This window comes from Leuciscus leuciscus, assembly GCF_965113295.1.
Source record: "Leuciscus leuciscus genome assembly, chromosome: 20".
NCBI classification, from domain to species: domain Eukaryota; kingdom Metazoa; phylum Chordata; class Actinopteri; order Cypriniformes; family Leuciscidae; genus Leuciscus; species Leuciscus leuciscus.
This window is the reverse complement of record NC_138744.1, coordinates 28,172,698-28,197,157: the sequence shown is the minus strand read 5'-3', so window position 1 is coordinate 28,197,157 and position 24,460 is coordinate 28,172,698. Positions and strand designations below refer to the sequence as shown.

Sequence of the window (24,460 nt, the reverse complement as noted above, 5' to 3'; positions counted from 1 at the left end):
GTGACGTACACTCCATTAAATCTGCATATAGCGCGGGAATTGAAGATCGGATTTAAATCCGTTTTGCAAAAACACATTTATGAGACCAGGTGTAAATGGAATCGTTTTGATAAATCAGATAGCTATCCGATCTGAGAAAACACATGAAGTGGCCAGGTGTAAACAGCCCCCTTGTGTTCTCCTGATGTGAGGAATTGACACATCTGCAGTTACTCAAACTCATTCAGATCTACTGCTCATTCTCTGCTATATTTCGAATCAGATTTTAAATTTTAAATCAAATTTGAATAAATACATAAAAAAAAATGTCCAGAGTTCAGTGCAAATGAAATAAATCCTCCGTTTGGGGATACCACTGAAAATTAAGATTCAGTGTGGGTTCAGGAGGAGATTTAGAAGAAAATCGTCATCTCAAGGCTAAGGCCTATATAAACAGAGAAAAAAGAGACACATTATTTAGGACATACTTATTAACATCACTAGTTTTTTTGGTTTGTACTACAGCAGGACCTCAGCTCTCCAATCACAGTCCACCTCTAGAATAATGTCACTGCAGTCTATTTGAATTCAGTAAGTGTTACACTAGCGGCAAATGTCTACACACGCGCTCAATTTGTTTAATGCGCTCCAGAAACTAAAATGTTCTGCTCATACATGTAAAACAAACATGCAGTGCCTATGTATAAATATTTGTTTAAAAAAATACTCTTTAATATTATAAAAATTAAAATAAATATTACGAGGTTTTTGAAAGAAAGAAAGAAAGAAAGAAAGAAAGAAAGAAAGAAAGAAAGAAAGAAAGAAAGAAAGAAAGAAAGAGCTTGACAGATGTCTTGACATGGGATGGGAGAGTGTTGCCATAGTGTGACGATATTGCATTGCAACAGGTAGCACTTTAAAGTTAGCAAATCAAAACTAGTTAGCACATCATTTGTAATCAAAGGGTTTATGACAATATCTGGTTATGGTTACACTTAAAATAGTCACAAAACAGATGTATGAGATGATAAACTTATACCATTAATCGTACCCAGCATATATGTAAAATGTTGCCTGAGGGATAGAAAGAGAGAAAGGCTTTAGAAAAGAGAAGAGCGAAAGAGCCAGAGAAAAGAAGAGCAAGAAAAAGAAGCAGAATCCAAGAGCAACAGTTCAATCTTCTTTTATCCCTTCCTTGACCATGTGACTGAAACCCAAAGTGAGACATTCAAACTGACCAATCAGAGGATGGCAACTTCCCCCACCATGCTAAAAGTGTGGCAATTAGCAGACCATTGATGTACACACCTTGGCCTTAAGGCCTTGATAACCATCAAGGCCTGAAGACATCTGACACCTCTTTGTCTTTAGGAATTCCAAATGGTCATTGTGGTAAGAAATAGAGGGGGGTTGAAAAAGTAAAGCAAATGTATTTGCTCATTTTAAAATATATTTGGTTATTTCCAACCCTACACATCCTTTGCTCCACTTCCATCAGTGTTTAATGTGCAGTAGTGCACATGCTCAGACAGGACTGCTCTGTGTCTCACACACTCCATGATCTGCTGCATAGTACTGAAGGTTCTGTCAGATGTAGATGGTCAACATTAGCAAACGTGTGTCTGCTGCTGTGACACCACGAGCACTCGCACAGTAACAGAGAAACACACACAAACACAAACACAAACACACACACACACATCCAAAAAGGCACATTTGTTGCTCAATGCATTTCTGACGTGACTTACTGATGCTCAAACATCCCATCTTCCTCTTGTAATGAGATGTTCTCTCGGTCCGGATGACCACAAACGGCTGGCTAACATGTCAAACTGACAAGGAGCCATGAGACACCACTGACACGTTCGTATAAACTAGGGCTGCAACTTTATTTTGATAATATATTTATTTAGATGATGTTGATTATTAATATCCCCAACTCTAATAAATATGAACCATAAATTCTGCCACTAATCTTTCAGCTTTTTACTAAAACATTTTATATATAAAAAAATACTTTACAAAAAAAAAAAAAAGTGCCAAGAATAAAAAGGCATCTATCAGTAATACAAACGTCCATGAAGGCTGCATTGTCAGTCAATGGCTACATTTACATGCAACCAAATAATCCGTTAGTAATCAGATTGACGGCTCAATCGGACTGAAAATCCTTAATGTAAACACCTTAAGCGATCCAATTGAGCTCGATCGTAATGAAATTTCGATCAGATTGAAAGGGGTGGTTTATTCCTTTTATAATCCGATCAAGAGAACATGTACAGTAAACACTTGATCGGACTGAAAACCGAAACTGAAAGGACTGCGCATGTACAATGACGTTGAAATAGCGTGATGACGTATCACATGTGGAACGAGCTGTTGTTCCTGTTGAATTAAGTGTCATATAAATGAGTGTCCCGTAATTCTAAAATTCTCCTTTCACTCAGCGTCTGTGAAGTGGAGCAGGACAACGTCCCACCAGTCCATGTTTCAGATTCTCATCCACAGACGACTGGTTTTGGGAGCAGGGAGGGGCATTTTTACTGCATGATTAATATAAGCAGAACGGCACCACGGTTCATATGCTCATTGTCTCCAAATTATGACCAGAAATTAATAAATATTAAGTCTGCTATTTAAAACAAATAAAGAACCAATGTAGGAGAATAGTTAAGAAACTCGAGAAACTCTGTATAGCGACAGTATCATGACAAAGATATCCAATTGAGAATATCTTCTGCATCATATAAAGTGACAGAGCTGTCCACTGCTGTTCTCTAACGAGAGGTCTCTCGTACTGCGTAAGATATCTTACGCTAGGGGAAAATCCTTTTCCGCGAGATATTGAAGCCAAAAATTATCCTTAATTTTGTAATAATGCAAAACGCGTTGCAGCAGCAATGCAGACATAGGCGAGACAGCTCGCGCGCCTATTGGCTGCTCTGCGGCAACTGCAGCAGCCTATCGAGCGAGGCCTGGCGTGACGTCAGACCCAATCAGGGCACTTCGCGCCCGCTGCGTCACGTCCCGCCGAAATGGGCGTGGTCTAGGCCTATAAATATCGCTCGCAGGCAGCTATTATCTGATTTTTCATCCTTCAAGCGAAGCACACGCATCGCTGGAGCTGGATAAGAAGCCGCGCCGTCTGAAAGAGAGCACCTTCAGCGGGACGAGTCACTGAAGTCGCTGGCCGCGCCGCCTTCCTTGCCTTCCTGCTGCGCTTTCCGGCATTATATCCTTTCTCTGCTACTGTGTTTATGTATGTGTGTGTGCTCGCCGCCGCGACACACACTCCCATTGCACTAAAAGAGCTGGGCGTCTTTTTCAAGACGCCCCTTTTCCTGATCACGCAGCTCTCGCACTCGCTGACGGCGACTGCCCTCACTGCGAGTTAGTTACTGCCTATGGTGACTCTGAGGACTCACCTGGCATCCTTCTCCGAGACTGCTCCTCCGTGCGTCACTGGCGAAAGGAGAAAAGAGCGTTTTCTGGTCCCCCCGCGGACGGACCGACCTCCTCTTTCTCGTACATTTCTCATTCCCCTCTGAAGTTCGGGCGACTGGAAATGTCAGTATTGCAGTGAGCAAGCCTGTTGTAATACACGCATGCCTGCAAACAAACGCCAGCACGTTGACGCTCTCTTATAATACTCGCGCTAACTGAGTTACAATGTGTCTCCCCCTGTGGCCCAGTGGCAGACTCTCAGGTTTTTGCACGCGAGAGACCCGCGTTCGATCCCCGGGTCTACCGGCAGATAAAATTATGCCGTCAATGCTCGCTCTGTCAGTTCCCTGAAAAGGCGACTGCAGATGTGTATTTTGCAGCCAACGAGCGCGTTGTACAACCCGCTCGCCTGCACCCAAACACCGTTTCTATGGTGTTCCGTGCGTCACTGGCGTAAGGAAAAAAGGGAGTTTTTCTGGTCCCGCTGCGGACGGACCAACCTCCTTTTTCCTATACATTTCCCATTCCCCTCTGGAATTCAGGCGACTGGAAATGTCAATATTGCAGTGAACAAGCCTGTTGTAATGCACGCAGGCCTGCAATAAACGCCAGCATGTTGACGCTCTCTGTTTCTATGGCAACTTCTCGCTCGTTCAGTTCCAGTAAATGTGACTGTTCCAGTGTATCCTGCAGTAAACAAGTCGGTTCTGTCACCCGCTTGCCTGTACACAAACGCCGTTTTTACGGCTACCCAGATAAATCCCATAAGTGTGAATTTTTCTGGTGTCCCGGCCACGGCCGATGGTGCTTTATGTGTAAGAAGAATGCCCACTGCCCAGTGCCCATCTCTACACACAAGCACAGCCCGTCACACAGGGCTCGCGCACATGAATCGACTCAGACCGATTGCGCTTCAAACATGGTGAATGTGCCCACTAACACCACGTTATGCATGTCTCACGGTTTCTGTAAAAACGAAACCAACGTGCACTCGCTTCACTTAAGCGAACGATGCTTTCGGTGTGATAAATGTGCCCGCTGTCCCGCGCCCACATCCACACATAGACATGACAGTTCCCACGGGAACCGCCCAGCCCTCCCCTCGTGGTTAACCACCGCAGAGGAGTCGAGCGCGGGCAATCTGCCCGCTGTCATCAGCGCGCCCCATGCCTCAAATGTCACGAGCGCCACGCTTGTGTTACAGCACACCGAAGCTTCTCCATCGCTGAGCGAGCGGAGCGCGCTTCGTATTCAACCCCTAGCTATCCATGCAGACGCATGGGCAAAGCTACCCGGGGTTTCGAAGTGGGTGCTGAACATTATAGAAAGAGGCTATTCGCTGCAGTTTCGCCGACGCCCTCGCCGCTATGTGGCGCGCGTCGAGACCACGGTAAAAACAGAAGTAGCACATCTACTTCGAGCCGAAGTGACGAAACTATTGAGCAAAGGGGCCATAGAGCCTCTCTCTCAAGTTCAGAGCGAAGGAGGGCTATACAGCAGATACTTCCTGGTACCGAAAAAAGACGGGGGTCTCAGACCCATACTAGATCTAAGGCAACTGAACAAAGTGCTTGTGAAGCGACAGTTCAGGATGCTCAGGACCAGGCAAATCCTTGTGCAGATTCGCCAAGGAGATTGGTTTGTGTCAATAGATCTGAAAGACGCGTATTTTCAAATACAGATAGCGTCACGTCACAGGCGATATTTGAGATTCGCCTTCGAGGGCCAGGCATATCAGTACACAGTCCTGCCGTTCGGTTTGTCCCTAGCACCCCGTACATTTACGAAGTGCATGGATGCGGCGCTCGCACCCCTCAGAATGAGAGGCATGCGAGTGCTGAACTATTTGGACGATTGGCTGATTCTAGCGCAATCTCGCGCAGTGCTCATAGAACACACGACCATTTTACTCGATCACCTCGAGGATTTGGGTCTGAGTGTCAATTGGGCGAAAATATCAGAAAATATCTTTCCTGGGCACAGAACTGGACTCACTATCCATGATAGCGCGACTATCACAACAGCGCGCGGTAGACATTCGACGCACAGCGAACTCTTTTCGCTGCGGCGTGTCTGTCCCGCTCAAGAGATTTCAGAAGATGCTAGGTCTCATGGCCTCAGCATCGTCAGTGCTCCAGCTGGGTCTGCTCCGCATGCGCCCGCTGCAGTTTTGGCTGAAAGCGCGAGTCCCACGCGAAGCGTGGGCACCCGGTTTGCTTCGCCTCAGGGTCAATCAGAAGTGCGTTACAGCTCTGAAACCCTGGAAAGCGAACGACTGGTACCAATCAGGTGTAAGCCTGGGGACTTCCTCGAGGGTGAAAGTGGTGTCCACGGACGCGTCCACCTCGGGATGGGGAGCGCTGCTCGAGGGCAGACCGTTCTTCGGCCAGTGGTCAGAACGGGAGAAGCTCCTGCACATAAACTGCCTCGAAATGCTGGCAGTAGACAACGCGCTGACGCGTTTTTGTCCCCAAATAAAAGGTCACCACGTCTTGGTCCGTTCGGACAACATGTCTGTGGTGTCCTACATAAATCGCCAGGGCGGCATCAGATCCGAGAAACTGTACAGGCTGGCAGAACGCCTCCTGGTATGGGCTCAGTGCAACCTGCGCTCGCTCAGAGCAGCGCACGTGCCAGGGATCTTGAATATAGGACCGGACAGACTGTCCAGGAACAATGTTCCGGCAGGCGAGTGGTCTCTACACCCACAGACAGTCCATCTGCTGTGGAAGAAATTTGGCAGAGCGGAAGTGGACCTGTTTGCGTCTCAAGAAAACGCTCACTGTCAAGAATTTTTCTCCAAGAGCAGGAGCGCGCTGGCCCATGTGTGGCCCCGCCGCCCGCTCTATGCTTTTCCCCCCGTCTCTCTCCTGCCTCAGGTGATGGAACGGATCAGGGAAGAAGGATGCTCAGTACTGCTGGTAGCACCGTTCTGGAAAAACCAACCTTGGTTCCCAGTCGTGATGCAGTTAGCAAGTACTGCCCCGTGGCCAGTACCAATGGGGAGAGATCTCCTCTCACAGGCCCGCGGCTCGATCTGGCATCCTCACCCGGAACTATGGTCCCTTCATGTCTGGGCCATCAACGGGTACATGTTGGACTCCCTAAAAGAGTATTAAACACGATCACGCAGGCTAGAGCTCCGTCTACAAGACGACTCTATTCTTCGAAATGGTCGGTGTTTTCGGGCTGGTGCACAGCCCGTGGTGTGTCACCCACAAACTGTGGTGTGACGGAGGTGCTTTCCTTCCTACAAGAGCTGTTGGATGGGGGCAGGGCCCCCTCCACGCTCAAAGTTTATGTGGCGGCTATAGCAGCGTTCTCAGAAACAACGCTTGGTCAGTCAATAGGAAGGAACGATTTAGTCATCCGCTTCCTTAGAGGAGCTAAGAGACTGAATCCTCCCAGACCTCCCTCAGTCCCCGTATGGGACCTTTCTACGGTTCTGGAAGCCATGAAAGGTGCGCCATTTGAGCCTTTACAGTCAATCGATTTGAAACACCTGTCTTTCAAGACGGTGTTTTTGCTGGCTCTCGCTTCAGTGAAGCGCATAGGGGATCTGCACGCGCTCTCTGTGAGCGCGGCGTGCATGGAGTTTGGGCCCAATGACTCAAAAGTTATACTCAAACCTAAGCACGGTTATGTTCCAAAATCCCTCAACACACCGTTTAGGGCGCAGGTTATCTCCCTGTCAGCCCTACCGGTCCCTGATGAGGAAAGAGACGCGAGCCTCCTTTGCCCAGTCAGGGCATTACGAGCTTATGTGTCTCGCTCGTCTGTTTTCAGACAGACGGAGCAGCTTTTTGTTTCGTTTAGCGGACGTTCTAAGGGACTAGCCGCGTCGAAACAGAGCCTATCCAGATGGATAGTTGATGCTATAGCGCTGGCATATGCCTCCAAGGGCATGCAGTGCCCATTGGGTGTCAGAGCGCACTCCACGAGAGGCATGGCCTCTTCGTGGGCCTGGTCAAGTGGGATTGCCTTGCAAGATATTTGTATGGCGGCAGGCTAGGCCTCCCCGTCTACATTTATAAGGTTTTATAACCTAGAGGTTCCCGCCCTGCAGGCCAGGCTGCTGTCGGTCTAAATTTACCAGTATTATCTGACCTGATGCGATCAGCTCAGAATGCTGCGTCTGCTGAGCACAGCTCAATGTTCGACAGTATAAAGCTGGGCAAACTGTGTAAGACCCACATTTTCCCCATCAGTTCAGGCCGTACCCCGCCCTGTCTGTATGATGAAATTCGCGTCCCATCGACGCTACTATATGTGGAAAAGTGAGGCTGCACCCCTCCCTCTTCCCGGACTCCCTGTGAGTTCCCTGAGTGATTGTGCACTATATGTACCCCGGGCTTTCGCCCTTGGGTCTTTGGTGTCAGATCTCAGCATGCACGGCGTTTTACATTGGGTCCCCTAGCGTAAGATATCTTACGCAGTACGAGAGACCTCTCGTAAGAGAACGTACTCGGTTACTAACGTAACCTCGGTTCTCTCTAGAAGAGGGAACGAGTACTGCGTATCTTGCCGTGCATGCACACGCTCTGGTTGCTTCGATGATGAAAAACCAGATAATAGCTGCCTGCGAGCGATATTTATAGGCCTAGACCACGCCCATTTCGGCGGGACGTGACGCAGCGGGCGCGAAGTGCCCTGATTGGGTCTGACGTCACGCCAGGCCTCGCTCGATAGGCTGCTGCAGTTGCCGCAGAGCAGCCAATAGGCGCGCGAGCTGTCTCGCCTATGTCTGCATTGCTGCTGCAACGCGTTTTGCATTATTACAAAATTAAGGATAATTTTTGGCTTCAATATCTCGCGGAAAAGGATTTTCCCCTAGCGTAAGATATCTTACGCAGTACTCGTTCCCTCTTCTAGAGAGAACCGAGGTTACGTTAGTAACCGAGTACGTTCCTTTGATACACTGCAGGTTTTCCCAGAATGTGGTTGTGAGCACCAAAAATTTTGTTTTGAAAAAAAAAAAAAAAAAATAAAGTTGTACAAAATAATAGTTGTATAAAATTAAATAAAAAGCTGTATAAACAACCTTATAACGCATGATGCAATTATAACTATTAGCATCTGCTTCAGGTGATGCATCAACGTATTTACATAATCTAGCTCTCATATCACTCTTAGGAATCATGGGCTGATTGACCTGATCTCTGTCAGATGACTGAAGCTTATGTACTTCAGTAAATATCATTAAACTTGTGGTTTGCTCGGGTACTATTATACATTGAACAATCTTAATGACACCTTTACATTTAATTTAGACAGAGTAACTAGAGTAAATGTTGAGCAAACATAATTTCCATGTAGTATTTTGTGATCACTCTGACTTCAGGATTCAAAAGTCAAACAGTCGGACTCACCCTGGAAAGACTGTCTGGCTCTCTCCACCAGCTCCTCTATGGGGTAACTGGCCAGATCCCCTCTGGCGTGTTTGGTTTTGCAGTACGTGCAAGCGTTCAGACAGCTGTGGGAGAGAGAGGAGATCATAAACATCATGAGGCGTTACATACACACAACTAAGTATGACGGATATCAACGGCAACACGTCTGAACACTCTGATTTCACCATTTACTGCAGAGCAATCATTCTCCATAATATTTTGATTTGTAAAATACTAACAGAAATGTAAGCTGTCAAGCTGAGGTCCGGTTGAAACGTATGTCCATGCCATATTTCATAATTTGTTTTGCATAAAGGCAATGAACTCCCTTTAAGGAGCATCGAGATTTCAGTTGTTTTTGTTTTGTTTTTTTGTGTGTGTGAAATAATATCTGGACACATGAGCTTCTTCATTCATGATACACCGGTTTATCCTTTGTTCCTGTGTCCTCATGCACATTCCCTCTTCTCTAGGCGTGCTTCGATTGATTGGCCACCAATTGTTATCAGCTGATAATCACTTATAATGTCTTGCAAATGTTCGCCTTCCGTGAGAGGCATGGCATACACACTTGCAGCGGCTTGCTGAAGGTGAGGTACAATTCATACATCTTTAATAAATAACTTTTGACAAATCAGTCATTTTTCTGTGAGACGTAATAAACAGTGTGAGTGAATCCGTGTGCTCTCTCTCTCAAAATGCGAAAATGGCAACACCACATCGTGTCTGCATTATAAGCGAGCTGCAAGCTCGGAATTGACGGAATTGTCCCTTGCACGATGTTGCATAGTCACTAAAGTTAAATCTTGCCAGTTTAAACATTTTATAATTTTTAAACCATTCAGTTCTCAAGTGCTCTCTGAGAGCCTCATAAACAGCTCGCAAGTACCAAATTGAGTTGCTTCCGTGGTTAATTGCACTTAAATGGCCAATACACATAAATGTATGTACAAAATTACCGTCTCGGTGAGTATTCACGCAATCTGGCGGTTACTGTATGTCTTAAGTGAATGTAAACAGTAAAAAAAAAAAAAAGCATCTTTATATCAGTATAGTAGATCCGTGCATTCGATTCGGTCCTACAGTGACAGCAGGCTAATATACCTGCTGCTGTCTGTGCCATTAATATTAATATTGATAAAGATAGAAAACAGAACAGGAGCTAAAATTGAACATTGGGGAACTCCTTTTTTACTTGGAAAAATTTAGAATTATAGTTTTCTAAACTTACACACTAAACTGTTCTAACCATTTTAGAGGAGTTTCGCTAATAGCTATAGACCTAAGTTTTTGTAGCAATAGATTATGGTCAACAGAATCAAAGGCTTTTGAAAGATCAACATATAATGCTGCACAAGACTTTTTAGTATCTAGAGAGTTTAAAAGATAATTTGTAACTGACAGAGCTGCAGTTATAGTACTATGACCTGCTCTAAAACCAGATTGGTCATAATTAAATATATCATTATCCAATAAAAATTGTTTTAATCTGTAATTTATCAATCATTCAAATACTTCAGCTGAAACAGGTGATCTGGAGATAGGACGATAATAATTAGGAACTGAAGGATCTCCACTTTTTAATAACGGAATAACTGTTGCCGACTTCCACGTTCTCTGTATAGTGTTTGAAATTAAACATAGATTAAAAATAAAAGCAATTGCTCTGCCAGCAGCCATTTTTAAAAAGCAGGGGTAAATTTGATCAACTCCTGCTGATTTTTTACTATCTAGTTTCACTAAAGCATTGTAAACCTGAGATGTTGTAATGGAAGAGAAATTAAACACTTGCCTGGGACAATGTTTAGTTTAATCAACATATGTAGAAGTAAAAACACCAGAACTAGTAGAGCAGACTAGTTTAAACCAACAGTAAAATAATTATTAAAGGTGTCAGCTCTACCCTTAACGACAGTTTGATTAACAATCAAGTGATCTGGAGCTTTAATTGATAAACTTGATGCCGGGGTAGATTTAACTAGCTTCCAGAATTGTATTGGATTATTTAGTTATTCGTTTACCATAGAAAGATAATAATCATGTTTTAGATTTTTTAATTGATTTAGTGCAGAATTTTTTTTTATTTTTTTTTTACTCCAATCTATTGAATCATTTGATTTATTCGCCTTGGCCCAAGCAACATTTTTCTGTTTAATAAGGGTAGATATAGTATCACTGAACCAAGGATTGTCTTTTCCGCTTATCCTTCAATTAAACATTTACAAGGAGCATGCTTTTTGCATATTGTTAGAAAAATCTTTAAAAAATAATCCCAAGCTAAATTTACATCTGGCATATGTGAAACAACACCCAGATCACTGTTATTAAGACCATGCATAAAAGCCTGTTCGTGGAAATGCTTAAAAAACTTCTATAAATAAAATGGGGTGAACACTTGGGGATCTTATAATTTCTTACATAATTAACTGCACAATGATCACTAATGTCATTACAGAAGACACCAACTGCGGTAAACTTATGAGATGAATTGGTTAAAATTAAGTCCAGTAAAGTCTATTTATCCCAGTCCTTTTGATTAACTTGAGATGTTGAATTAATTAGTTGTACAAAACAAAGAGAGTCACAAATCTCTTTAAATTGGTCCAACTGTGGCGAAAGCCAGTCCCAATTCAGGTCGCCGAGAATAAGTTAATGTTTATTCCACAAGTGTTTACTACACTTGAAGATGATTAATATGGACAATAGTATCCAACAACAATAATGCCAGATCTCGATGAAAAAGTAAATTTTAGTGCAAGTAATTCAAATCCATTTGGTTAGCTGACAGACCGTATGCAGGAACAGTTGAGATTAGTTTTTACATAAATTGCGGCGACTCCTTTCTTTGCACGATCACTCCTGAATAGGTTATATGTATCTATATTAATCATATCATTTGTAATTGATGCCTTTAGCCATGTCTCAATAAAACAAAAAAACACAAAAACATCATATCTGCATCAGTCATGTCCACCCAGATTCTTAAAGAGTAAATTTTATTAATCAAACTACATTCAGTTGTAGGAACCGTAATCCTTTCGCTTATTTACAGCTGTCAGGCGTTTGAAATTGGGATAGCTCTAGACCTGAATTGAGATGGACATTTATTGATAGTAAAAGCAAAGGGAAAACGAACCATGTTTTCTTTGCCGCGCCCACGGCAGAATCTTTTCAAACAATAGGTGAAGTGTAGGGTGAAAGACTCCCGTTACCCCGCGACAAAAAGCAATGTATAACACGCAAAGTTGCTCCAGAGAAGGCTTGCAACTCAGAGGGAAGATCGCTCCAGAGAAGCCAGATCTCATGAACATGATCCTTGAGCAGACCCGAAGCAGTACCGGCATGCCAAACAGGCCACTGAGTGCACAACCAGAGCGTCATTGCCTCCCAAAGGCTCGGGTCAATTTCTCCGGAACAGTCCTCCATATCAAAAGACACACCAGTCCAAAGTGCCGCTGCCTCCCAGTTGCTCTCGCCATTACCTCGCCAGAAGACACACCAGTCGCAAAAGTCCACGACAACAGGCCGCAATACAAGTAGAATAGTAGGGTAGGTATTCGCATTTTTAAAACTATAAAATATACTGAACAGAGCTAAAAAGATATGACGGTAAAATAGTGCAAATGTTTATATTAAAAGTTAAAACAGATGAAATGACAGCGACAAATACTCGTCTACAAACAAGACGCCATCTTGAAAAGCACTTTTCCTTTCTCAGTCATTGTTAAACTTAGTGATCCAACGCTGCATACTCTTAAAGGTTACGTCCATGGATCACGGCTGAACGCGTCTTCTCCACACTCATTTACAAACAAACATTTTTTTTTCTTTCTTTTTTTTTCTGGAATAACTCTGGAATAGTCTTCCTGATACTGTTCGTTGCTCAGACTCGCTCTCCCAGTTTAAAACTAGATTAAAGTCGCATTTCTTCAGCCAGGCATTCATATAATCCTATAGTTCAAACTACAATCCGGCCTCTAGCTCATAAATGCCAGAGGAGAACTGGCCCCCGACTGAGCCTGGGTTCTCCCAAGGTTTTTTTTTTTCTCCATTAGGTCACCTGATGGAGTTTTAGGACACCATTAGGTCACTTGATGGAGTTTTTCGGTTCCTTGCCACTGTTGCCTTTGGCTTGCTCAGTTGGGGATATTTTGGGGATATTTAATTTAATTTTATCAATCAATAAATTCCTCTTGAAAAAAACGTTGTTGTATTATTTTAATTTAATACTGTGAAGCTGCTTTGATACAATCTGTATTGTGAAAAGCGCTATACAAATAGACTTGACTTAAACTGCAGTATGCACTAGGCCATAAAGTAGTAAAATGCAGAAAAAGCACAGTAAAAATACAAATAAAAGTCTAATTTAAAAGCCTCAATTTACCTCTAAGTTTATTGTTGTCCTACACAATTTCGGTGCAGAGGTAAAGAGTCTTATCTTTGCATTTCAGACCACTGATCAATAAGAGTCTAGCAGGAGGATGGTGGTATGGATGAAAAATTGTTTTGCTCTTTGTTTGTGCGAGAGCTTTGCTGAATGAGCTCCACAGAGAGCCTGACTAGACGGGAGCTTTGAGCCTTGAGCGCCGCCACATCTTTCATCACCACTGTTGATGAAGCCCTCTCCGGCTCACTTCAAACAGCAACAGAGACACCGGCTCCGCCACAGGCCAAAATCTCTGACAGGATGTCAGGCTGTCATCCAAGAGCTCAGAGGAGAGTTCAAATCGCTGCACTGCCATGAGGAGTATCATTAGACTCAGAGAGAACACCATCCAGCATTACTTCCCCTCTAGCTAACATCTTCTGGAAAAGTGCTGAGCTGAGTTTCTGTGGAACATCAGTGCTGTGTTTAAAGCTGGAGCTTGTTTCTATGTGTAGCCACAGGTTCAACACATACACACATCTAAATGTGTAATTGCTATATGAGCATATTGATATTTGTTCCATACTACTGTCTGCATATGTAGCTCCCTTCAAAGGCAGCATCCTCCCACAAATCACACAGATTCAGTGATTTTTTATGTTCTACTTGGGCAACAACTATAAAAACAACAACATTGTAGATGCACACAACTAATTGGAGTTTGATTTCATTAATAATAAATATACAGAACACACAAATAATGAGTAAACATGTCAAGTTTTAATTAGACTATTTTTACAAAATGTATTTAGTACTGCATTGTAGCACATCGATAAACACCATCCAAATATATATATGAAAATGTACGAGCACGACTGATGCCTTAAAAGAGATAAATGGAGCAGAGTGAGTTGTCTACCTACACAGCATCTCACCATAATGGTTTTCCTAATGAACCATCAGAAACAAGCCCAAATGTAAGGCGGCATCACACATATTAAAAGATAAGGTAATCCCAGAATGCACTGCAACTTTCATCCAAGATGGCAGCTCACTGGGGTTTGATACCATACTGCTGTTTGTATGAACAATTGATGCTTGCAGTAAGTGAGTCAAGAAACATATTCATCTAACTTCATGAGCCCAACCACTAAATGCTGGTCTTCAATGGTTGATGGTTTCATTCAAAGTGGACTAGAGGATAAAATGTGAGGACAAGAAAAGTTAATTAATCAATATTGTGCATTGAGTGAAACTAAATTTGCCTTTGTAAAGAGCTGGAGTCAAAAAAATTCAGCTAACTAAATATCATGACCCAAAGCCAAAAGACCAGGATCAAGACATAAGCACTCCCATAATCTAGATTCCCCAACAAACATTTTAACACAGATGACCAAGACAGACGTCCTTCCTGTCCACTGAAATCCTTCTTAAATAAAAATAGTCAAATTGTCTGGCTTTGACATCACACACTTTTTAGCAGTGACCATCTATCTCCCAGCACTCCAGCAAATTAAACCAGCTATTGCAGAAGAGGACGGCAGGTCATGTGACTCTGCCTCAAAGAAAACGGGCACAGATGGGTCCTCTAAATCCCCTACACACACAGGTCTGACTGAAGCCCCCTACACTGTGAACGGGTCTGCACCGGGGGCTGCTTTAATGTTAGACCAACAACATGGATCAAACTCACTATAGTGGCAATGGTTATGACGTCTCTATGCAACACTTTCACATTAAACCAATTCCCATCTACCTCTACTCTGCCCAACACGGCCCCTGGCAGGAGGTCAAGACACACAGGCCTATTTATAGAAGCTAGACCACTCATGGCAATGGCTGACATTAAAGTAGGCTGGTCTGCATTCTGGGTAATCTATTTACTTAAAGTCCTGCCTTAGACAATTCCAGGAAAATGTTTCTTCAGTAATAACCTGAGCGAGAGACAACAAAAAGAGAAGGTCGACACAGTGAGGCGCTTGAAGAGTTTGATGGATATTTCAGTCATGTTACTGAACCAAAGAGGGACCGTTCAGTGCTGCTCTTTCACTACATTCATCATGCCAGCGAGACATGCTTCCATCTACAGGTACCTGTCTGAGCTGAGATGCATTCACATTTGAGTAGATATAATACATTCAGGGCATCTCATTGCTTATTGAAGCAGGTGATGTGTGGTATCCTTATTGATGGATGCATGAACAATCGCAGAACATTAAGGTGCTATCACCATGACATGCCACAAGATCCATCAATGCCAGCCAGCAAGTGGAAGTGTAGAAGAACTTGTAAAGCTTGTAGAGCTCCTCAATGGGGTTTATTACAAGACATAGATTAAACACTGGACATCAAGTAGCAATATTCGTACCGAATATTTTATTCTCCTTACGTTCTTTGTGCTAGTCCCATTCAGCTGATAGGGAGATAAACTGCTGGACATGCTTGATATTAAACAGTGTTATTAAAAGCACATTAAGCTGCGAAAGAGATGCTGTTCCCTAGGCAGCCTCCTGTGTGTGCGCTCTGAGACGAGGCAGAACGCACATAAACAAAGTATACTGTAGGCTTCGGATATGCGCCTTAAAGGTCAAATAACCTACACACAAATATGTCGAAATGCTGTTTAACGACTGAGACAAATCAGACACAAGTATTTGTTATATTTAACAAACAATCTTTAAAACCCCTCATTAACCACAAAGGAAGATGTCTGTGACAATCCCCAAAGTAAGAGAACCAGGCCTCTGGTTGCCATGGTTTTATTACCTGAAAGAATGCAGAGCCTTGCTCAAACATACTCAAACATTTACTCTCTAAGTTTATAATCGACCAACTTTTTTTTAATTATTATTCATTTAAAAATGTTTGCAGAGTATATTGTGTTATAGTCACTAATATTTTCTTAATGTTTGTTTAATGTTGATTAAAGTTTCTCAACTTTAAATCAGTGCATCTGACCAGGGGTCTGATACGGTTTCAAATATCTGAATTTTTACATTCATTCTTCTATTGCATGATACATTGAAGAAATTAAGTTTTTATTTAAAGTTTTATGGATTGATTTCTTACACATTAATTGATCAGGTGAAGCATGTAATATTTTAATACACTCCTTCCGCATATTGGACTTTCATATTCCGCACATTCATTCGTTCGTTCGTTCATTCATTCAATTATTCATTTATTCATTCATTTATTCATTCATTTATTCATTCATTCTTGACTTGCTGTTTGTATTTATGCTGAGATTCAGTTTGGGTCAGTCTTGGCCATTTTGTCAATGCCTATTTTATTTTATTTTTTATTTTATTTTTTCACTGTGTTTAAATAAATAGCAAATGATCCACCATAATATATTACTTTATTTATTTTCTCTCCATCTAGTGAACAATCTGTTTTACATTATATACAAGATATACTAGAGATCATAGTTATAGGCATCAGAAAATGGTATTAATAGTATTTGTATTTTGTTTTGTTTTATTGTAGAACTATAGCTAAAACCATATCTGCCATGTTATTTACTGTGAAATTACAGTACAGCTGTAAAATTAACAATGGTATTAGTACTGTTGATTTACGATAAACTGGAACCATCTTGAACCATTTCTACAAGTAATTTACAGTGAAATTACTGCGAAAAAAACAAAACGAAAAAAAGCCTTGTTGAAACTGTACAATTATGGTACATGGCTGGAACCACTGATGCCAGTATTTTACTCAATTTACAGGTAAACCTCTTGCTGTGTGACCCATTAGAACAGACCCGAGACCCGGTTGTGGCCGTTCTTCTCTATTCACAATTATAAACAGGCTCATTTATGAGGCTTCACGGGTTCTGTTCTCTCCACACATACTGTATGGCACAAAATATCAGGGCCAGATTAGACACCTGCAGTAAATAATTTCTTAATTACATCTGCTGAAAGCCACTCGTCGTGGCTGCATCCGTCTGTCATTAATTACACAAGCGATACATACGGACAATATACTTCATCACAGCACTGGGGCTAATGGGCCCCTGGTGAGACTAACCCGCTTTACTCTTTGTTACCTATTCAACAGTGCTGTGACAGTAAGACAATGCTGAAAGCTCCCCAGATGCTCCCTGGTCCCTCAATTTATTAATTTGAGCCCCAGCGAGTGAGACGCAGCTAAATTATGCTGACCCCCGCCAGCAGAGAACGTGCCCAAGAGGACAGAGCCAGACACAAGCTTCTCCATAAGGAGAGAGGAAGGAGACTCTGAGTTGATGATAAGCGCTCACATCTGCAAGGCCCCATTAATTGTGCGTTAAGTCGGTGGGCATGTTTGGGGTTGACTTGAAAATAATTAATAGAAGTTTGAACTTTGGGTAAGTTACATAGCTCATCCAGCGGTTTGTCATTGTGTTTGTGTTTGAAGGACAGAGGGAAGTCAATTGAGCTGGAGAGAAAGAAACAACAACAGACAAAAACTGTGACCGATGATAATACTGCAGCACTATAAAACATAAACTGAAAAGTCATAATTGCCAAGATGATGAACAACCTCAACCAGCAACATAAACACAAGACATCCCAGCAGCCCCAGCATCACCTCCACCTCACTGCGACAGTTAGAAAAAACATGAGTTTCAGAGGGTCAAACGTACTCATGAGCTCATGGGCGCAGGGGATTATGGGAACTCCTGGGCAAGATTCACAGAAGCATTGAGAAACAGTCTGGAAGACTTTACTGTGGCATTGGTTTCAGATGAGTGGAGAGCTGGGTTTGTTTTCCATGTTTGAAGTGAATCTGAGAGATTGATTGTGTTTTTTTTTACCTTTATATTGACCCACTTTAAATGAACAATCTTTATCCAGACATGGGCTGACTCTTCTGGTGCCTGCTGTCTGATCTGAGATGCACTTTCACCAAACATCACACAGAAGCAATGAAAGCTCTTCCCCGGTGTTTGGCTCAGTTTTAGACACTCTCAGTATTGTGCAGGGTTTGAGTTTTCCTCTCGATCTCTCAAACAGTACGTCAAACACTAATGGAATACATCCAAGCATGTCTGCTTACAGAGCAGCAGAATCTCACGCTTCTGTGAAGCTTCATCTTGCTGACATCTTTGTCTTCAGCATCTTGTTTGTATTTGTGTCACTGAAGTAAACTTAAGTTTTTCCATTATGGCATGTTTACCATCGCCTCATGACCCAGCCCCCCTCCTAATGTTCAGCAGTTTTCCCACAGTAATCTTGTAATTGAAGTATAATCTGCTGGTGATCAGTGCTGATGCAGAATTTGTTCACTGAGAGGAAAACCGAAAGTTAGCTGTTAATTAAAGCGGATGTGCAGCAGGCTGTAATTCGAAAGCATTCGTGTGCTGCTACTGGAAACATCCTCTGCCATGCAAATATGTGCTGGGGTTGGCTGTCACAGGAGCTTGTTTTCATGCAGTTATAAACCTCACAAGTGCTCTTATAATAACCCACAAGAAATATAGGACTTTCAGGTTATACTGATTATCTGGAGACACTGTTATCCTGACAAACATCTGCATATTGTGTCCAGATAAACCGAAAGAATGAGACAGTCTGAAGAATCTCAGGTAAAACAAATCAGACGCAATGCAGCAGTGAAGGGCAACAGCATTATGTTGATCCGGAGTCCAGTCCCGTCTTGCAGATCCTGAAAACATTTAAAGATCAGGTGACTTAAATGACCACGCTGAACATAAATATAACTTAAACCTCTTTCCAGAGACCTTGGCATTGTTGTATGTGATTTCAATAAATGTATGTGTATGTGATTGCATCAGTATGTGATTTTCTAATTTACATTAGAGGTAATATAGCTGATTAGCCTGGGAAAACCCAGACAAACTTCTGGCAAATTTAGATTTGCACTGGAAGTAGTCTGGCAAAGAGCTCAGTCTATCCAATTTCGCCCAGAGGCATTTGAGCGACGTCCGTTGGTGAAGCGCACTCAACTTTTAAATGCATTATTATATTCAAATTGCAAACACATGAGGACAGTCTCCATGAAAGACCCACTGGCAGATGAACGTGCTACTACATTTCTCTCCGAAACGGTAGGAAATTAAATTAGATTTAATAGAGGATTTTAACTGTGACAAGATGATTGACAGGGCAGTTTACGTGACAGGATGCATGTGACAGACCCGTCCGATAAAGATGACGAAGTAGTATGTCCCAAAGCTTGCCTACTTTTTTGCTACACATTCAAAAGTAAATACCTTTTCTTCACAAAAAGAGTACATACTTTTATGGCGTAGTGTAACTTAGGGACGCAGCATATGGTTTTACACGATGACGATCGCTCTGATTGGTTTTAGGTCTATCCAATTGCGCCCAGAGGCATTTGAGCGACGTCCGTTGGTGACGCCCCTTTGGAAATGAGTTATTAATGAAGCTTTGCCAGACCATAACTCAGTTACTATTGAGAATGGTCTGGTTTTAACCAGGCTAATAGCTGATTATAAATAATATTTAATGTATTTGTTTGATGCATAATATGGTTCTTCACCTTATTAGTTTTAGAGAAACAACAGCTTATCTTTCCGTAAGATAACGTGACTCTGCTGTAGCCACATGAACATCTTAACTGCATGTTTAAAGTCATTCTCTATCAATTCTCATTACTCGCTCCACAGAAAAAAATGAATCGCCACAATTAAACTACAATTAAAGTGCCTGCCTTAAAATGTTATCATATTTATTTATTAAGGGTGACAGAGGGTGCCCTCAAAGCACAAGAAATACAGTTGGCAGTCCATGTATGAGAACACCAAAAGCAAACAGTAAAACAAAAACATCCTGAGATCATCTACAGAGCACAAACCACCTTCATGTGCCAATATGGACTGTGACTGTTATTAAATATAAAGTCTGTGTGTGTCAGAGTGAATGAGCAAGAAAGGTCCGTCTACAAGCACACGCAATGCTTGTCAATAATTTATCAAAACATATTTTTTTAAACAATGAATATAACCCAATCACATTTTTTTTTTTTTTTTATTCATGTATATAAAGTTGTAATAGAAATTATTCAACCCCCATTGCAAATCAGGTTTATTGGCAAAAAGTTTCTGTTCAACTTTGCACTAAAATTTATTTGTAGTATTATTTTTTGTATTTATAGTTATCATTGTTATTATTTATAGTAAATAAGTAAAAAAATATATATATATTTTTAAATCTGCTAGTGGTCTCAGTAAAGAGACATTTGGACCCCATTATATGAAAAGGTTGAATTGCTGGTTTCCCCAGGTCATATGAAAACTGTCTGTATTTTATTACTAAGTCGGACTATAAAGACAGTTACATTAGGAGAGGATGGATTACTCAATGTAAGATGCACGTACTGACCAAATGTACAAACAGTGATCATCCAAATGGCCTGAACCTTCTAGCGAATGTAGCAGTTCTCTACCAATGAGAGCGAAGATGATCTGCTCCAGTTTTACTGCTCTGCAGCTGGGTCCATGAGGTAGTGGCCAGTGGCAGAAAGCGACTGGCAAATCTTTCATCTACGACCAGCACTGGTGAGCTCATGACTCATTCTTCTAAAGTCAGCAACACAATAAAACCTACAACATTCATAAAGCTAGGCAGAGCGCTGAACCTTGTGACCCACTCCTCTATACACAGACGCAGGAAAGAGACTCAGGAATAACAGTCTCAGATTTTAAGGTACGCTGCGAGTCTGATGAGAACCAATGTTTGTTGTCATCTAACATCACCTCAGGGAATAGACTTGTCCGACAGCCAAATCATTCAGGAAGCAGGCAGCCCTCATGGGGCACAAGAACCGAGTCAGCAGGGGCCCGACCGACACGCGCTATGCTACTCCAGCGGTGGACTCCACCACCCAAATTGCTTCTCCTAAACAGAGAAGCACAGAAAAACGCTGCCCTAGTTTTCCTCAAACACAAGAGAAACTACAGCCAACAATATGAGCTAAACTGTTTGGCCCTGGACAACAATGCTTGTAAATAATCCACTGAAGCAGTATTGTGGAGATAATTCCTGAAAAATGAAGACAAGTGAGTAACAGGAGATGTGAATCCCAAATGCCAAATTGATTCATTTTGATGCCCTGAGAAACACAGGCAAAAGCAGATCACATAATAAATCTCGCAAAGCTGTACATGTAAAAAAAACTAAACAAAAAAAAAACCTTCAGACTACAGGCGTATTCAGAGCCAATTACAGAGCAGCAGCATTGCTACCGTCTCAACAGTGTTGTAACACACACTTTTGGACACATCCTCAATGTACAAGCAGAATTAGACACATTTAGTGAAATTATTTCCCATTTCATCCAAACAAACAGCTTGTGGCGACAGGACGAGGATTCAGAAGCAAGCTGTAACTGCATACATCATTCCCACTGATTCATGTGTGTTTTATGGAGATTGCACTTAGTAAATTGTCACAGTGCACTGTAACACCTACCAATCAAATTTATTAAATGAAACAAATTAATTTTACTCAAATATGAGTGAACGTTCATTGCACTTGTTAATGTTGAAACTTAATAATGTTAATGTTGAAATTAAATGTTATTTTATGTGTTTTTGCACTAGATGAATATAGTATATAGATATAATATAGATCTGTTATTGTTTAATGTTGTTATGTTGGAATTTAACAGGTTTTTTGGGGGTTACTATTGTGTTGAAAAGTAGAGTCTGTGATTAGGTTGAGGATGGGCCAAAGAATGTTAAGACTATATTCACGCTGCTTTGTTTAAAAGTAGTATTTGCTGATGCAGTGGTAGCCATGTGTGCTATTGATAGCTAGAAAGCAGACAAGTAACTACAGGAGGGTAGATACCAAGCCTCATTCATGAAACAACATAAATATGAGTACATTTGGAGTAAACTGCACATAAAACGGACCTTCCTGAATGTCCAAATGATCTGAGAGCGCGGGCGGGTATAGATATATACACTAGATGTCGCAGCTGTGTTCAAGAGGTAAAAACGATATAAATACTGTTCGTTTTCTCACACAAACCGCTCGTTTCGTGTCTTGGGCCATCAATGTGTACTTACGATGGGGAATTGTTTAATTTGGACGATGGGGAATTGTTTTAATTTGGACTCTGTGCATGCTCTTTGAGACAGTGACCATCGACCTGCATTATATGACTGACAGACAAGAACGGTTTGACCTAAAAATATCAAAATTGAAACTACTGCGGAAAAAAAGACACCTACATCTTGGATGCCCTTGAGGTAAGCTAAAACATACCAAAATTTAATTTCAAAGTGAACTATCCCTTTAAATGTGTGTATGTTAAAGAATTCCAATCATTTATAAATAGGGCGCATGTGCATGCTCATTCACAAGTAGCATAATCCCACCCATAAATTACAACTATGTAAATCACGTGTCCAGGAATGCTGTGGAATTTGCTGGATTTCCTTCTCTGGTTTGGCTCCAGTATATTGCAAAAATGCAAAAGACACAAATTTGCCACATGCTCAACAAAATATATTAAATTAAAGTGTGTCCACCTAAGCATTTTACCCAGCTGAAAATACCAGGTGCTCTTCTGAAAACACCAGGCTGTGGACGCTTAAAAGCGCGTTGGAGGCGCAGCGTTTTTTTCCATCTGAAATGCTTTGTTGCATTGCATACGGAATATCTGCGGAAGTAATGTGTTGCTAGCATATGATTTCGCAGTTGAATTGTTTATTACGAAATATTTTTATAATGAATTAAAATTAAATATGTTCAGAGCACTCATAACTATTGATTTCTAAAATGGATTGAGGCAATCGGTTTCCTCATTTGAAATTACTTATCCTAACTTGTTGGATTTTATAGTGTGTTACTAAATGTTACAAATGGCACAGTTAAGGAGTGAAAGCGTTTGCTGATAGTTTGAGGTCCATTAGGTAGACACTGGCCAATCAAGCTCATAATGCACTGAACAATTCCTCATGTGAAATTATTACACCCTCCAATAAACAAGCTGGCTGTAGTGAGGAAAAAATACACAGACACAAACAAATCCAGTGTGATTCCTCAGAGGCCAATGGTTGGCCTGCTTTCAAACTACACGACACTAATGACGGTGTCTGTAAAAGACAGGGCTTGTTTACGAATGTGATCACCAAAACGCGCCGAAATGAGAGTGAAGAACAAATGTGACAAAACACAAAGGCTGTTTACAAAAAAATTGAAAGGTTCTTCTCTCTCCTGCCACTGACCTTCAGAGAACTAAAGGACACGAGAAAGAGAAAAAACTTAATATAATTAGTTCAACGTTACTAACTTATATTCAAGGCTTAACAGAGTTAGGAGGATCAGAGCATGAACGTCTATTAGGACACAAGACAAGACTGAAGCCTCATTAGTGTAAGGAGATTTTGAGTGGCTCAAACCGCTTTTCAGCAAGCAGAAGCCAACTATCATCAAGAGTAATTCTGCCTGGTTTCAGCAACATCAGCTGAGGCTGCTTTAGACTAGCAGACAAACTCATTTGTCAGATTTGTCTTAATGGCCAACTAGTGCTCTTCAATCATTTGGGATTAAAGCGGTAAAGCAGCAGCGGTCCAGTATCCATGTGTCTCTATACAGCAAAGACAAATAGACTTGTCCATCCCTCTCTTCACCGTAGGACAAACGCCAGGCTGAACTGCAGTGCCTCCAAGAGCTAAACTAGGTTAGCACTGCATGCAGGTGTACATGCAGATAACGCTTGGCTAGAGGGGTCACCGTTAGGAGGGTCATCCTCGCCTGCAGCCTGACAGAGCTTTACATCATCAGCCATGTATCCCCATTCACAAGTCTCAATGCAGACGCACTCACACGACTAACCACATCGACCAGCCACACTGACTACCAAAAGACGAAGGGGGTCGATGCTTAATGGCCAATAAATTAATCTCTGAGAATGAAGAACAGACAATAAATAACAAACCAATTAAACAAACTCCAACGGCAGGATGTTTGATTCATACATGCTAAACGCACAACATGCTAACTGAATGCCAAGCATGAATCCAATTAAGTGGAACTCTGATGGAGAAAATGATTACTAGTATTGTTTAGTAAATAGTATGGTCATGTTTAGTTCAACACACAGAATAAAAGTAGGGTTGCAACTAAGGATTAATTAGATAATCAGATGATAATTTATTTGATTAATCATATTAAAAAAGTACAATTTTATTTCCTTTAAGTGGGAAAAAAAACTATAAAATAAATAATTACACATTATGTCCCAATGTTGTTTTCCAAACATGTGCAAATGCTAGTGACATAGTGAATGCTTTATG

At 41.7% G+C, this 24,460-nt stretch overlaps 2 protein-coding genes across 2 annotated transcripts in view; one reads left to right on the top strand and one right to left on the bottom strand.

Moving 5' to 3' along the window:
- Positions 1–8,324, top strand: part of LOC309484188 (uncharacterized protein) — a 157,480-nt gene extending 149,156 nt beyond the window's left edge. Inside the window, exon 2 of the mRNA XM_082150464.1 lies at positions 5,523–8,324. Coding sequence (XP_082006590.1) covers positions 5,523–6,542 — 1,020 coding nt within the window. The 3' untranslated portion in view covers positions 6,543–8,324. The remainder of the gene's footprint in view (positions 1–5,522) is intronic.
- cdkal1 (CDK5 regulatory subunit associated protein 1-like 1) overlaps positions 1–24,460 on the bottom strand; it is a 344,073-nt gene that overhangs the window by 152,423 nt on the left and 167,190 nt on the right. Inside the window, exon 8 of the mRNA XM_082150344.1 lies at positions 8,793–8,896. Coding sequence (XP_082006470.1) covers positions 8,793–8,896 — 104 coding nt within the window. The remainder of the gene's footprint in view (positions 1–8,792; positions 8,897–24,460) is intronic.